The following is a 15427-nucleotide window of genomic DNA, read 5'->3' on the forward strand; positions in this document are numbered from 1 at the left end:
AATGCCCTTTGTTGCTTATTAAATTCACTGTAAACGCTTGGTGGTGCTCCCGCAGTGCTCTCCAGACAAAGTTGCGCAATTATGAGTTTAAAAAACAGCGGGGGCAGGAGATAAATATTCTGATCATTCTTTCACGCACGGTCGTTTTTTTTACCGCAGTGCATCTGCAGCATCTTCTGATCTGAGCGACAGAGGTGCCGCTGTGGCGTAGGAAAAAACACTGTTAACTGGCCGGAGGAGGACGTGTTATAGATGTATTCATTTTTCGGGGGCTGGGTTTTTTTTCCCACCGGCGAGCATTCCCGCAGTTTCACCTGCAATGCCCACACGGGCGAAGCATCTCTTCTACGAGTGCGGGGTCATTAGACAGGTGAAATAAACCCACATTCAGCTGTCATCGACAGGAGAGGACAGTATTTTGTTTTTGTCTGCGAGGACACGACTCGAGGAGAGGAGAGGAGAAGAGAGGAGAGGAGAGGAGAGGAGGCCTCTTTTTTTCGCGACAGTAGGCTCTGATTTCAGTGATCCGATTAATGATAAATATTAGACCATAAGATTGGTCGTTATTTAACATTGGTAGCGTGTAGTAGCAATTTCTTATTATAGAGCATGCAAATTAATGATATATGCATTTGGGTGTAATTGTATTGTTGACGTTCCGTCAGTAGCTTGCATGTTGCACATTATATAAACACACATTCATCATAATTTTTGTGTATCCTGCAGTTTTCCAACATTAAAAGGCAGAGCATGTGGCCCTGGGCAGGTCTAATGATTGCTCCATGCAGCTCACATTAGGACCTCAGGGAAAATAAGATAATCAGATCTCAGGGTGTTGATCTGGGGAGCACTGTGGGACACGAGATATCTGGATTGTTTCACATGCTATTTAATTAAAAGCAGGTAGAAAAAACACATTTGTGGCAATAAATTCAGCAGCCTTTGGGAAATTGATGCTGGTTTGAAGACTGTTAGGACCTCATTCACAAATTTAGGCGTGTAAGGAAGGCCTGTAGACAGATACATTTTGCACTTTGTAATGCATGTTTAGCTGCTGCAGTAGCCGCCTGACACAGCCTGCACAAGCTCCAGTCTTCTTTAAATAGAAAAGAAAACCTTTGCAAAGAACCGTTTAAATATTGCAAGCTTGGAGATCAGTTCATGAGTCTCATGACTGTGCTTTAAAGTGTCAACAACAGTGTTTTGGTGCTCCAGATAAGGAGCATTGCCGTTTAAGTCAATAGTTTTTTGAGGCTCCTCATCAAATAAAACAGCTCCTCTAACATCCGGTGACATGGCAGTATTAAACCTGCTGCTCCTTTCTCTTCTCTGCAGCCTGTTTGGTGAGTTGACTTGATAATCTGCAACATTCCTCATTTGTCACCACATCTTGTTAACACAGAGTAGTGAGCGTGTGTCTTTTTTTCCCTTTACAGTGTACCATTGCCATGGGGCATGTGCAGAGGTGGACTCTGACACAGAGGCAGTGGCCGGTCGGGGTTTCAAACTGGGCTGCATCTCCTGCAAGAGGAGGAGTGAGGTGGAGGGTACAGCGACCGTTGAATGGCACTTCAGGCCGAAAGGAGAGGCAGACTTTCTTCATGTGAGTGCAAATCATCGCTGAAGACTTTCTTAGCCTGATGCCAGCATAAAATATATATGACACAGCACATTGTGGAGTACAAGAAGTATTTATGGTTCTAAAGTAGTTTTAGTCGTGCAAGCATCTTTCAAAATCCCTCCAGTCCTAGTCTACATTCCTCTAGACACAAGCATTGTATAAATGCATGCATATGTAATGCACACCCAAGCCTTCCTGTCTTCCTTCCCCCACTCACTCACACACACACTCAAATGGCCTCCATCACATCATAGAGCCAGTGATGAGGTCATAGTGAGGCTTGGATGCAATCGATTGGGATATTTTACACCACAGAGATCGTTAAAGCTTCAGAGATGACACACGGCTGTGTCGACCTTGTGTGGGATCCTCTGTTTGCTGCTATGATAATGTAGCTGCATATATGGTTCAGTATATCTAAGTGCAAGAGCCATTCATGAGGAGTTTTTACTTTAATAACACTTTACGGCAACAAACTAGGATTGGGTCATCTGGATTGTTGTGAGGAATTTGAGTTTTTTCTTAATGGTCCTTTATATGGCAGTAAAAGCAGGTTATCTCCAATGTATATGCATATACTTTTTGTGTTATGTGTCACATATATAGATCCATTTTGACAGATACAGCCACAGCAGGCTCCACAGACAGTGATATGTTATGTAATTCTACTTGCTGCTTTTAAAATTGTATTTGTTGTTATTGTGTACTCTAGTGGTTCCCAAACTTTCCACACTGAGGTCTCCATTTAAAGAAGCGGATGGGCGAGAAAGTCCTTTGTCGTGTTTCCTCGTCTTTGTTTTAGTAGTGTTCATGTTTTGCGCAGATTCATCATGTGCTTTAGGTTTTCCTCTCATAAATCTTTCCACATTTCACTTGAAGTGCAGAACCATGCATTATTTATATTTTGTATTGCCGCGCCCTGTTTTATACCCCCCCTGAGGGTCCAGCCCCCCAGTTTAGGAACCACTAGTGTATACTATAGCACTGAAGGCAAGGCAAGTTTATTCGGCTCATTTCAAACACAAGGCCAATTCAAAGTAGGGATGGGAATAATTAATCGATGATCGATTAATGTTTGTTAAGAATTTTTAATCGTTCTGTGTATTTTTGTTTTTTTTTTATCTCTGACTGCGTATCAGTACTCACTGAACTGAAACACGGCCGAGCGTTCAGTTCTGCGGCCGTACGTGAATAAGCCAATGAGCTGAGAATTAAGTTGGATAAAGCTACAGTTTGCAAACTGAAAGTTGCAACGACAATTATTAAACACACAGAAATGCAAGAGTATTAATTTGAGGAAAACTATCAACTGTTACTGTATCAAACCTTGCTAGCATGAAGTACTAGGTTTACTTTCATCCCAAACTTATTTAAACACAAAACACATTTAAATATGCAAGATTACTGTGAAAACTAACGTCATGCTTCTTCAGGGGCTAAAACATAAAACATTGAACTCCTTGACTTAACCTTTACAGTTTAATCTCACTTGAGTGAATAAAAGTGTATTTTTATTTTATTTTGCCCATGTATGCATGTTATATGCATACATGGTACATATAAAAACATATCGATTAATCGGTTAATTGATCGTTTACGTTGTAGATAATCGAGTTGGCAGGTTTCTTCCAAACGGCCATCCCTCATTCAAAGTGCTGTACCTAAGTGTGAAAATACCGGATAAGTAAAACCGATAAAAAGACAATTCATAAAAGAGTAAAAATGTAGAAATATGGTAGATATAAGAAAGATAAATATGCTTTTACAGCAGTACAAGAAACATACTAAAGTGGCAGGAAACATGCAACTGAATAACTTTTTAAAATATTAAATACAACAAAAGGCGAAAGCAAGTAAATAGCATTCATAAGCTACCTACATTATATATAGTGCATTACAGTACGTAGACCTTATACATGATTTGTGTGTTGTGTAAACTGTGTATGTGCAGAAGCAATGAGTTTTCTGTGACAGCAGCTTTAAATTACCTTGATGTCTCTGTGGCACCAGTTCTACACCTACGACGGCAGCCCCACCATTGAACACGACCACTTCATGGACCGCGTGGATTGGAACGGCAGTAAGAGGAGCATGGACATCCAAGATGCATCCATATACCTGTTCAACGTCACCTTCAATGACTCAGGCACCTACCAATGCTACTTCAACCGCATCCTCTCATACGATAACTATGAGCACAATAGCATTATCAAGAAGGTGGTGCACCTCACTGTGGTGGCTAAAGGTACGGGATTTAACTGCAGTGCTATACAACAATTTTGTCACTTGAAGCAGGTTTTATAGCATGCGCTGGAAAAGTTAAAGCACCGGAAAAGTTAAAGAATAAATTATTATATTTAAAACGTGGATAAAATCAAGTCAAGAATGGCCAAATTGAATGTCAAATTTCAAAATAAGTTGTGGTAGAAAAAAATTAAATGTAAAAACGGTTTGTAAGAACGGTTTGTAAAACACCATCTGAGGTGGTTACAGCAAATATATTTCAGTCCTTCTTCAACAAATACAGTCATGGAAAAAATGATTAGACCACCCTTGTTTTCTTCAATTTCTTGTTCATTTTAATGCCTGGTACAACTAAAAGTAGATTTGTTTGGACAAATATAATGATAACAACAAAAATAGATCATAAGGGTTTAATTTAAGAGCTGATATCTAGACATTTTCCATGTTTTTTCTGGATAATAACCCAAAATCATTATAAAGGAAAACATGGAAGATGGCTAGATAGCAGCTCTTAAATTAAACTCTATTTTTCTTGTTATCATTATATCTGTCCAAACAAATCAATCAAAATGAACAAGAAATTGAAGGAAACAAGTGTGGTCTAAAATCATTTTCCATGACTGTGGGTCATTTAGCATTAAGAAAGCATAAAACATGATTACATTACTTATTACAAAGAGAAAGCAGCCTTACAAATATGGTCACTTTTGTCTGCAAAAAAACATAGCCTCAGCTTTGGTGTTGGTGTTTGATTTCTTGGTTTCCTGGCTTTCATGTGTGCAGCGACCAGAGGAATGGCATCCATCATGTCCGAGGTCATGATGTACGTGTCCATCATTGGCCTGCAGGTCTGGCTCCTCATAGAGATGATTTACTGCTACAGGAAAATAGCAGCAGCTGGGGAAGAAGCATTACGGGAAGCAGCGTAAGTATTTTTATCACGTTCATCTGTGTGCACATGTAAAAACCTTGTAACTCCAGTTTTGATAATTTGGCTTTTATTTTCCTTTAAAGATCACAGTGCATTTGCTTTTATAATAAAGAAGATTCTCTCATTGACTGATGCAAACCTTTCAATGACTTAGTGGCCATGCTGAAAAAGTTGCTGCATTTCTCTGTTCTTGAAAATCACTTTCGTAATACAAGGTTTTTAGCCATTAACACTTAAACCATATATAAATAAAGTCGTGGAAAAAAATATTAGACCATGGTTTAATATAATTTCTTGTTCATTTTAATGCCATTTTCCATGGTTTTCTTGATAATAACCTAAATCATTATCAAAAAAACAATGGGAAATGGCTAGATATCAGCTCTTAAATTAAACTCTTATGAGCTATTTTTTGTTGTTATCATTAGATTTGTCCAAACAAATGTATCTTTAGTTGTACCAGGCATTAAAATGAACAAGAAATTGAAGAAAACAAGGGTGGTCTAATATTTTTTTCCATGACTGTATGCGTGTTGTAGAGCTATTAAACATGCTGGATTTAATGCAAATACCTGCAGAGATATTTGAAAGTCAAAAAATCCAGTAATGATATATCAGCTGATATAAGTTTGGAACAAAAGGATTCCTGATAAGTGTTATTTTAAAATTGTGGCTAAGATATGTACTTAGTAGGTCAATCTTTTTTTGAAAAAGCCCATGTAATGAAAGCACTGTTTCTAAATGACCTCAAACATATCTTTAGCACTTCCACAGCAGTGTTTTGTTAATTATCGGCCAGCATATTCGCCGATACCGATATATTAATCTGGCTGTAATGCGTGCAAAACAGTGATACTCAATTGTGCTAGAATAGTCAACCTTTTTCTATACACAGTTTACAATAAAAACAAATTGATTCACATCTGAATTTTGTTTCAGACTTAAAAAGAACACAGAAAACAAATACACTCTTAAAATAGAGCTTGTTTATTTAATTTAGAGGCATTTGAGTTATTGCGTTATAGAAGAGGTTCCAAATATGAATGTTTTTTTAAAGCATTCACAAATAAAATGCAACTGCAGCTTAAATGCAGTAAAATATCAAATTTACGTGTCATATCGGACTAGTGTTAATCTCTGTGTCAAATTAATTTAGTCAATTAACGGTTTAATCTGTTAATTTGGAAATAAAGGATTTCAAAGACAGATGAGTTGTATTTTATAATTTTTGCTCCTTTTATGATAAATATTAATTGATGTTTATTAATTGGCCATTGTCATTTTGTAAAAGTGACCCCTTGGCAAAGCAAGTTGAGTATCACTGGAGTAAAGCTTGAAACAACACAAAACTGGAGTAAGACCTGGTTACACAAGCAGTAAAATATAAAACTAATTCTTATCACCATGATTTCTAGATAAAACTTATTCACAAAATAAATTTGCACATATTTTTCATGAAGACTTTAACTTGCATGCAACAAAAAGCAAGCTGTCTTAAGCTAACGGAGAGCTGGAGAGTGAGAAGTGATATCGTAGCTTATTAACGTTGGCTTAATACTAACACTTTTTTTTAAACCCTCCACTGTCTCTCTACTCTAACTGTTACATAAAAGGAATGTTTTTCAGACTGTAATGAAATAGGAGTCGATGGTACAAAAATGAATAAACTTGTGAATCTTGTCCTGTTTGCGAATGAGTGAGAGCTTCTTAGCTTAGCTGACAGCTAATTTAGCTGACAGTTTGTTTAACTGACAGTTAGCCTAACTACCTGTTAGCTTAACTGTTGGTTAGTCTACCTACTTGTTAGCTTAACTGACAGCGAGCTTTACTGACAGTTAGCCTAGCTACCTGTTAGCTTAACTGACAGCGAGCTTTACTGACAGCTAGCTTAACTGACAGCTAGCTCAACTGACAGTTAGCTTAGCTGACAGTTTGCTTGACTGACAGTTAGCAATCTTGTTGGCATAGAGTGCTTCTTGTACCTTTTCAAAACCTCTCAAGAGAATGAAATACAAAATTAAAAATAAAATTGAAATAAGTTTGATAAGCTATGTGGCTGGCTAGCAGCAGCTTAGCGTTTACCAGGATGGCTAGCTTGTTAGCAGTGAGCTAGTAATCGCTACACCACCAAGCTTCTAGAGGTAAATATTCCATGCTACTTTATGGTGTGACTGGGTCTTTACTCTAAAAACTTCAAAGCTCACTGATATGTTAAAGATAATAATAAATAATGCTTTGAAAAGTGTGAATTTCTCCATGAATACTGTCATACTATATTCATGCTCTATTGCACAAGTCACCTTTAATTTAAATTTTACTTTGTTGCATCCTCTCCTTAGTTTTAATCCCTCTTCTTCACTTTACCTGTCTGCTTATCTACTTATGTAAAGGATATCGATGTTTCCATTGTGTTTGTGTGTTTTGGTGTGTTTTGTCTCTTTGTCTCACTTCTGTCTACTACTTGCCATGTTTTCGTCTCGTCCGCCCTCCTCACTAGTAAAAACCAAAACCTCCCTCCTCCTGTAAGTCAAAAACCAGTCATACAACCATAGCTGTGATGTTTTGTTTTTTTACATTTTTCACCCATTTCACTGTGCTAAAGTTAATAGTTTAACATTGTTTTAAAACACTTGTTTTCTTTTGTCCCTTTTCTCCTAGAAATGCTGAATATTTAGCGATAGCGTCGGAAAGTAAAGATAACTGTGCAGGGGTGCAGGTCGGAGAATAGCACAGGTATGTTTGTGATCCTCATCCATAGTGGTTTTGAATAGTTTTCATTAAATCTTTTAATATACTGTTTATTGTCTTTATCTTCAAGTTTCCTTCTTGGACTGAAAACATCCTTCCATACTCTGACCTGCATGTAGACAACTTTGGGGAGAACCTCCTCGTCATCTCAAGTCTCTATTTTACCTTTTCCTCAACAAAGGCCGCACATGATTATGACATACAAAGAGAGCATGGTACCAGCATTGTATATAGTAATCTGCGCCGCAAAAGCATGTTCTGCACTTATTTGAGAAACCATTATGCATTAATGAGCCACATTGTGAAAAGCATTAACTGCACATACAGTATTTCTTTAAGTATTATGTAATCACACGTTTATATAAAATGTAAGTGGTACTATGGGCGTATGATGGACTCAATGAGGTTGATTGCAAAAGAAAAGCTTTTTACTAAATCATCACCACCTAATGTATAAATAATGTGACACACAACATTTATAAAAATAGAATGTGATGGACTATGATAGACTGTATTTCCAGTTGCTAGTTGTACATTCAAAATCTGAATCCAGCTCTTACCATGTGCTAATAAAAAACTGAAAAAATACATGTGATGAAAAAGTCTCCTGATTTGTCTAATAAATATTTCAGAGAGTTGAATTTGATGTTGATAGAGAAACGCAGACAAGGTCACATTTATTTATATTATTTTTTATTTTCATGTAGCTGAAGCAACCACCATGTCAAAGCTTTGTGGTATCACATGAAAAAAAATCTTCCAGAGAGCTTATAAAGCTCTATTATAACACCTTACAGGATTCATTGATAACCGATCAAATTCACAGATATAAAGGAATAGTTCTACATTTAAAGAAATTAGCTTATATGATTTCTTTCCAAATGTAAGATGTAATGATATGTCAGTGTGTTAAAGGGATTAGTTCAGATTTTTTGCCCTTTCAAAGCCACAACACTTCATTGAAAAAAAAAAGAAGGTAATTTTACCTTGCAGAACACAGAAGCTGCTCGTGTACCCCTACCTTGATTGATCACTTTGATTGTGTTATTATGTGACTTTGGTGAATACACACTCACCCTTTAAAACACCAAAGTCGCACAGTAATATAAACAAACAAACTGATCGAGGCAGACCCAGAACTACTGTGTTCTGCAAGGTAAAATTTGTGTTTTTGTCTATGGAGTCTGGTGTCTTTGAAAAAACATAGATAACTGCTTTGTGTCGCTACAGTAGATAAAACACTGACAAGGGATAAGTACCTGATACAACCACACTTAAAAAAAATCCAAACTATTGAAGTACAGAGCATTAAGCATTAAGACAGAAAACCGCTATCCTGGCTCTATCCAAAGCTCAAAAACACACCGGACAGCTCTTCTACCAATCAGTAATTATAAAGTAAGTATTTCCCAAAATGTTGAACTATTCCTTTAAAGATGACACCTTTCCTCTCATCAAACCTTCAGTGCATCCCCTACAGTTGTAACACACAGTCTGTGCCGGGGTACTGAGGCAGGTTGAGCTGGTACTTCCTCTCTAGGCCCGGTGGAACAAACCGGCCTCCCAGGAAGTGGTACCGTCCTCTAAACAAGGAGGCGGACTTCTTGGGAGCAGTGAGAGAGATGAGCATGTCGGGCTGCAGTCCATCTGCGCTGCCCTGCTCCACATCCCAACCTTTTTTTAAAAATAAAAACAAACAGGATGTCACAATGCAATCCAGGCTTCCTCTTCTTCTTTTTCTTGCAAGTAAATATGCACAGTGGAAGCTGTGAAAGATTTTTCCAATATGTCCTGGTTGCAGAAGGTTTGGTTTAATGGTAGCACTACAGGAAAAGTCAAAGAGTCATCAAAATATAGGATTCTTTCTTTTGGGTGCCAATTTCATGCAAATTCAGTGATTGATTTTCATTTTCAATGTTTTCTACATTGGTCACACACATAAAATATGCTTGATCCAACTCACTAAATAACAATTCCCCCTATACTTTCTCTCTAAAAACTATAATTGATGGAATACAACAACATTTTTGTAACTTTTCGTTAATGGAATAATATTATTATATAATAGTAAATGTTTTTTTTGGACGACCAAATGACTGGAAAGTGCTGAAACTAAGAACCAAACTAAAGCTAAAACCAGCACATTTCCTCATAACAGTGATGTTATTAAGTACATTTTTCTTCAGTGGAAATCCATATCACACAGACTTAAATTTTTCACAGCTTTTTGGTTGCAGCCAGGAGGTAAACAATGTTTTAAAGTATGTTTTAATTCCATAAGAGGAATTTCTCAGAGGCAGAAAATGAATTGCTGATGTCAAACAGCTGCAACACAAAAAAATGGTTTTGTTTGTCAGCATAAAAAATGAAAAGGAAGGAAATCAGTTCTGTGGTCAGCAGAGTAGCAGTGGACCATTCAACTCCCGGTGAGGTTGGAATATTTCCTTTATACATCATGATATATGAAGCCTAATGGCTTATATAATATCCAAATACTGTAATTATTATGATGGAGAGATATTATTCACTTCTTTACATTTAGTTGAATTCTGTCCCAGTCAGAGGAGCGTGTGGCAGCGCTGATTATTTGGGCAGAACCGATGGTGAAGGAGACACTGACGGTCCAGTGTCCAGCAGGATAACGGTAAATAGCAGAAGACAACAAGATTTAATATCCTCGGCTAGTATTCTGTTTAAAGAATTTCACGGCCACAGGGTGTATTTATTTTTAATCAGGTTTTAGTGATAAATGATGTAGCCTAAACATGCTTTGGTTTATCACCATTAAAAAAACATGGCAGAGTTTTATCAGCTCCAGGCATCGATACAATAGTCTAAGATCAATTCTCCGACTCAGACATGTGGACTTCACGCTGACTCAAATTTGCGTACACAAGCTGAGACCAGACGTGAGATCTGATCGTACATCCAAATTGATAAATGCCGAGCCTTGTGTCAAAATTATCGTACGCCCATTCGCTTGCTCACTTTCAGTCGTACACTTGTTTTATAAATGAGGGCCATTGTGAGGACCGACCTGAGGGGATGTCGATGCTGGCGATGGGGGCTGTCGTCTTCTTCAGCACGTCTAAGATGGAACCAAAAGGCTCTCGCACTGCCCCCTTAAAGCTGAAGCCGAAGATGGCATCAATCACCAGGTTGTAAGCCTCATCAATCACTTTTGCCTGAAAATAAAAATTTACCCCAATGAAATCAACAATTTATTACAAAGTTTATTTGTAAAAACCCTCAAAATGTGATTTTAAAAAATGTGAAAACATTAAATGTATTGCATAAAATTAATCATTAGTTACAGAGTTTACAATACAAATCTCCACCACTAATTGCCCTGCAGGGATCATTTGGGCTTCATCCACTCTAAAACAGCAGCCAAATTAGCACGACCTAATAATGTTTAATACAACACTGACATGGCTTGAAATAAAATGCACACCCATGAACACATTAGGCAGAAGAATTTCCTTCACCACTGTGGTTAATGCTGCTGCATTTTTGATTAACGCCACACCTCAGGCATCTCAGTCAGGAAGGGGATCTCCATTTTCTGGCACTGCGTGGTCAGGCCCTGGAACAGAGGTTTGTTCGGCCTCTTCGGGTACAGGATGGTCGGCTCGTAGCCCTGCAAGAGGACACACGGTCATCATCCATAGTCAACTGCCTGATGTGACTGATGGAGCATTAATGTTAATGTTGTGCAGCAAAATCCGGAATCCTCAGGATCCCCGAAAAATGTCAGCCTCTACTTCCTAACCCCTTACTAACTTGGACCTAACCTTCAACCAACCAACCTTCAAACTCAGCTTTTATTTTTAATCTCAACTCCACAACTGTAAAGTTTTGTGACTGCATTTACACTGTGACTCATATGGAAATAAAACTCTAAGGACTCCAGATTAATATTACTTCTACTACAAGAGGGAATTTCCTTTCACACAAGATTTAGAAGCTCATAATATATTTTGGTAATGGTAAATGGTAACCTGCACTTATATAGCGCTTTTTCTAGTCGCTTTGCGACCACTCAAAGCGCTTTACACTACAGACTGCGCTCATTCACCCTTTCACACACACATTCATACTGGTGGCAGAGGCTACCCTAAACGGTCCCACCTGCCACCATTGGGAATTCATTCACACACCGATGACCACAGCATCGGGAGCAATTTGGGGTTCAGTATCTTGCTCAAGGATACTTCGACATGTAGGCTGCGACGGTCAGGGATCGAACCACCAACCCTTCGGTTGGGGGCCAACCAACTCTACCAACTGAGCCACAGCCGCTTTTGTAAATATAAAATAACTACAGTATACAGTCATGGAAAAAAATGATCAGACCATAGTTATCTTCAATTTCTTTTTCATTTTAATGTCTGGTAGAACTAAAGGTATATTTGTTTGGACAAATATAACAACAAAAATAGCTCATCAGAGTTTAATTTAAGAGCTGATATCTAGCCATTTCCCATGGTTTTCTTGATAATAACCAAAATCATTTTCAAGAAAACCATGGAAAATGGCTAGATATCAGCTCTTAAATTAAACTACTATGAGTTATTTTTGTTGTTATCATTATATCTGTCCCAACAAATGTACCTTTACTTGTACCAAGCATTAACATGAAAGAAATTGAAGAAAACAATGGTGGTCCAATGTTTTTTTCTATGACTGTAGGTCATTCAGTATTAAAAAAGCATAAAACATGACTAAATTACTTATTACAAAGAGAAAGCAGCCTTACAAATATGGTCACTTTTGTCTGCAAAAAAACGTAGCCTCAGCTTTGATGTTGGTGTCTGCATTTAAATTAACAAGAAATTGAAGAATACAAGCTTGTAAATACCATGTGAGGTACAAGTAACTCAATACTTTTTTTTAGTCCAGTACTTCAGGACACACAGTCAACACTGGTTCCTGTGGTCTAAAGCTGGAAGCATCAGGTTGAATGCACTTATTGTAAGTCGCTTTGGAAAAAAGCATCAGCCAAATGACATGTAATGTAATGTTATTTTCTACCACTGCTGCTGAGGATCTAGCTGTCACATAGGTAGAGGACACTCACAAAGAGTTTAAGATGTCGAGCACAGACCAGTCCATCACCCCCGTTGTTACCTGGTCCACAAATCACCAGCAGAGAAGGTCGGACCTTTACCAGAGAAGTAATTGGATACGCCTGCAGGACAAAAATATTTGAATAAATTATAAAAAGTAAGAAAAAACTAATACAGCAATGAAGAAAGAGTATTTACTTTAAAGTCAAAGTAAAAAGATTATTAGCCTCTTCAGGCAGTTTTCCCACTCATACAATTAATCAATTCATTTGATGATCGTTGCAGCTCTAAGTTTCAACACAAGTAATTTTAATTTCAAAACAAGAGTCCTGATTAACAACTCACCTTGGTGATGGCTGTGGCACAGCTGAGTCCGGCCAGCTCCATCAGCTGGTCCACGCTGAAGCCGTACTCGCTGAAGAGCTCCTCGTCAATGTGCTGCGCCTCCTCCTGCCTGTGGAGCATCTACAGGTCAGCTTGGATAGACCACACACACACACACACACACATACACACACACATACACACACACACACACACACACACACACACACACACACACACACACACACACACACACACACAGTCTGTAAATGGTGTTACTGCTCACTGTTCTAGATATAAAACTTTACCCGAGATACTTGATGGTCTGGGCCATGGTGGATGCTGGTCTGCTGCTGAAACAGTCCCTCTTGTGGTTGTTAGCTGCAGTGGACAGCGAGCATGTCCCTGTCTGAGCGAGGACTGCTGTGGCCCTTGAGGTCACCAGGAAGCCGATCCCAAACAGAGCCCTCACACTCAACATCCAGATGGATCAGAACTCCTGGAACAGAAGAGAAAACAGCGATCTACCCTGAACTGAAGGAAATTAGTCCCCACATTGATCCCATGATGACTTAATGAACTGTAACTGCGGAGCCAAAACAAGAAGCTTTTACATGAAGCAAACCTGCAGGCTATAATTCACACAGACAGCTCTAGAACATTTCCCACCACTAAAAGCTCTCTGCACTGTCTGCTGACGCTGCTGCCTCCTACAGCTGCTACTCTGCTCTCACTGCTCGCTTGCGTCTTTCTTTTCTCGCTCCATCCACCTGCAGGCTGTGTGCTCACAGTCCCTGAAGGCTTATTGCATCGATCATCGATGTGCTCTTATCTCCTGCTCAACGTGATTTACAGAAGGAGATGAAACAAAGAGTCTTGATGCCAAAGTGAACTGCGTTTTAAAACACGAGACAGCACTTTTGATCAGAGCTGAATGCTCTCATACTGAACTGATGTAGGACTGCAACTGATTATTAAATCATAATTTATTTATATGTTGATTTTTTCTTTTGTTTTTATAGATTAATCATTTCATTAATTTAAGTGTCTGACAAAAATTTTAAATATCCATTATAATGTCCCAGGGCTCAAGGCCAAATTGTTTAACTAATGCTGAAAAGATCGGAGAAGTGATAAGTCAATTTAGTAAGATAAAAAATACTAAATATTTTATGCTTCCAGCTGCTCAGATGTGAACTGCTTTTAACTCTTTATATTTTGTAAATGTAATATCTTTAGATTTTGGAAAGTTGGTGAGACAAATTAATAGCAATTGAAGAATTGAGCTCATATTTTACATTTTACAAACTAAAGTCATTAATTGGTAAAGAAAAAATAGTTATTTCACACAAACTTAAAACATAACTATTACATTTGTACTTGAGAAAATCACATTTCTTCACATCTGAGAAGCTGGAGCAGCAATTTTTTTGGCATTTTTGTATCAGAAAAGACCAATTATCAACATTTTTTGTAAGTCAACTAAGCTGCTCAGACACGACAGCAAATGAGAGAGAAAAACTGCAGAATGTGGGCATGAGGGTACAGTAAATAGAAAATAATTATGGAAAGAGTAAATTAATCTCCCGCAGCAAGACAAACAGTATCCAGATGAGAGTCAATACAGAGCATACAAACATTTCAAGGCCACGTTAGACAGTGCGCACTTAAAACAAAGTCACAAAGAAAGGCTAGGCTGATCTGGTCAACTAAGCTTTTTAATCCACACAGTTATAATAGTTCCAGTATTATTATAAAGACATAATAATTCAACAATTGCGTTAAAAAGCAATTCTGCAACAAATTAAATGATACAATTTAGTGAACATTGAAAATTAGTTTAGCTTTATAGCATGCTAATGTATTTAATTAACATAAACTTGATTATACACATGTCAGCTGATTTCAATACCCGCCATGGTTATATTATTTTACGTGTTTATTAATTCAGTTGCTTAGACCTTCACCTTTATCAGCTTTAAATAGCAACTTTAGCATAAAACAACTAACTATAGCTAATTAGTTAGCCCTTGGTGGACATGACAGTGACAAATATGTTAAAATAAATATGTTTGCTGAGTTTATAAAATATATAATGAAACCACAGAAGGTAAAGTTGTACTACAGGCTGTTAAGTTGTTGCAAGTTGTTAGCTAACGTTTAGCTTTAGCTTGACTTCGTGACAAATTATTAATGACACTCACCAAATGTTAGCGAGCCTCTCTTTAAAACAATTTTGCATGCACGTTTCCTTTCTAAATAATGTAGAGACAACTTACAGAACAATAATAAACTGGTAAATTTTTTTTAGGAAAACCGTGCAAGAACACTTGCAGCCCAACGGGTTTACGAACTTCCGACTTGAAAAAATGTAAACACTGCTCCACCTTCAAAATAAAAGTCCCCTCTCTGGAATACTATTGTACTGTATCAGGAGGGTAACGAGTACTGCTTTTATTTTGAAAATTGAAAGTGATGAAAGAAGTAGGG

General features: G+C 37.8%; 2 protein-coding genes across 4 annotated transcripts; one reads left to right on the plus strand and one right to left on the minus strand.

Annotated features, from left to right (window-relative positions):
- Positions 1-388: 388 nt before the first annotated feature.
- On the plus strand, positions 389-8132 carry scn1bb (sodium channel, voltage-gated, type I, beta b). 2 transcript variants are annotated; one of them, XM_059349455.1, is made up of 6 exons: positions 389-1343; positions 1437-1603; positions 3632-3866; positions 4649-4790; positions 7455-7512; positions 7615-8132. In XM_059349455.1, the coding sequence occupies exons 1-6, from the start codon at positions 1295-1297 to the stop codon at positions 7891-7893; spliced, it is 930 nt and encodes a 309-aa protein (XP_059205438.1). In that variant the 5' UTR covers positions 389-1294; the 3' UTR covers positions 7894-8132. The 2 variants fall into 2 exon arrangements, with proteins under 2 accessions (XP_059205438.1, XP_059205439.1); XM_059349456.1 differs by having other exon boundaries at positions 7455-7529; positions 7615-7754.
- Positions 8133-8220: 88 nt separating this feature from the next.
- naxe (NAD(P)HX epimerase) lies at positions 8221-15335 on the minus strand. Of its 2 annotated transcripts, none has more exons than XM_059349457.1 (7): positions 15142-15335; positions 13246-13436; positions 12959-13067; positions 12625-12735; positions 11074-11184; positions 10582-10729; positions 8221-9218 (listed from the first exon to the last, which is right to left on the minus strand). In XM_059349457.1, exons 2-7 carry the CDS (start codon positions 13416-13418, stop codon positions 9019-9021), a joined length of 852 nt encoding a protein of 283 aa, XP_059205440.1. In that variant the 5' UTR covers positions 13419-13436; positions 15142-15335; the 3' UTR covers positions 8221-9018. The 2 variants fall into 2 exon arrangements, with proteins under 2 accessions (XP_059205440.1, XP_059205442.1); XM_059349459.1 differs by having other exon boundaries at positions 15217-15334.
- Positions 15336-15427: the final 92 nt, after the last annotated feature.

The sequence above is a fragment of the Centropristis striata genome, chromosome 14 (assembly GCF_030273125.1).
Source record: "Centropristis striata isolate RG_2023a ecotype Rhode Island chromosome 14, C.striata_1.0, whole genome shotgun sequence".
Classification (NCBI taxonomy): domain Eukaryota; kingdom Metazoa; phylum Chordata; class Actinopteri; order Perciformes; family Serranidae; genus Centropristis; species Centropristis striata.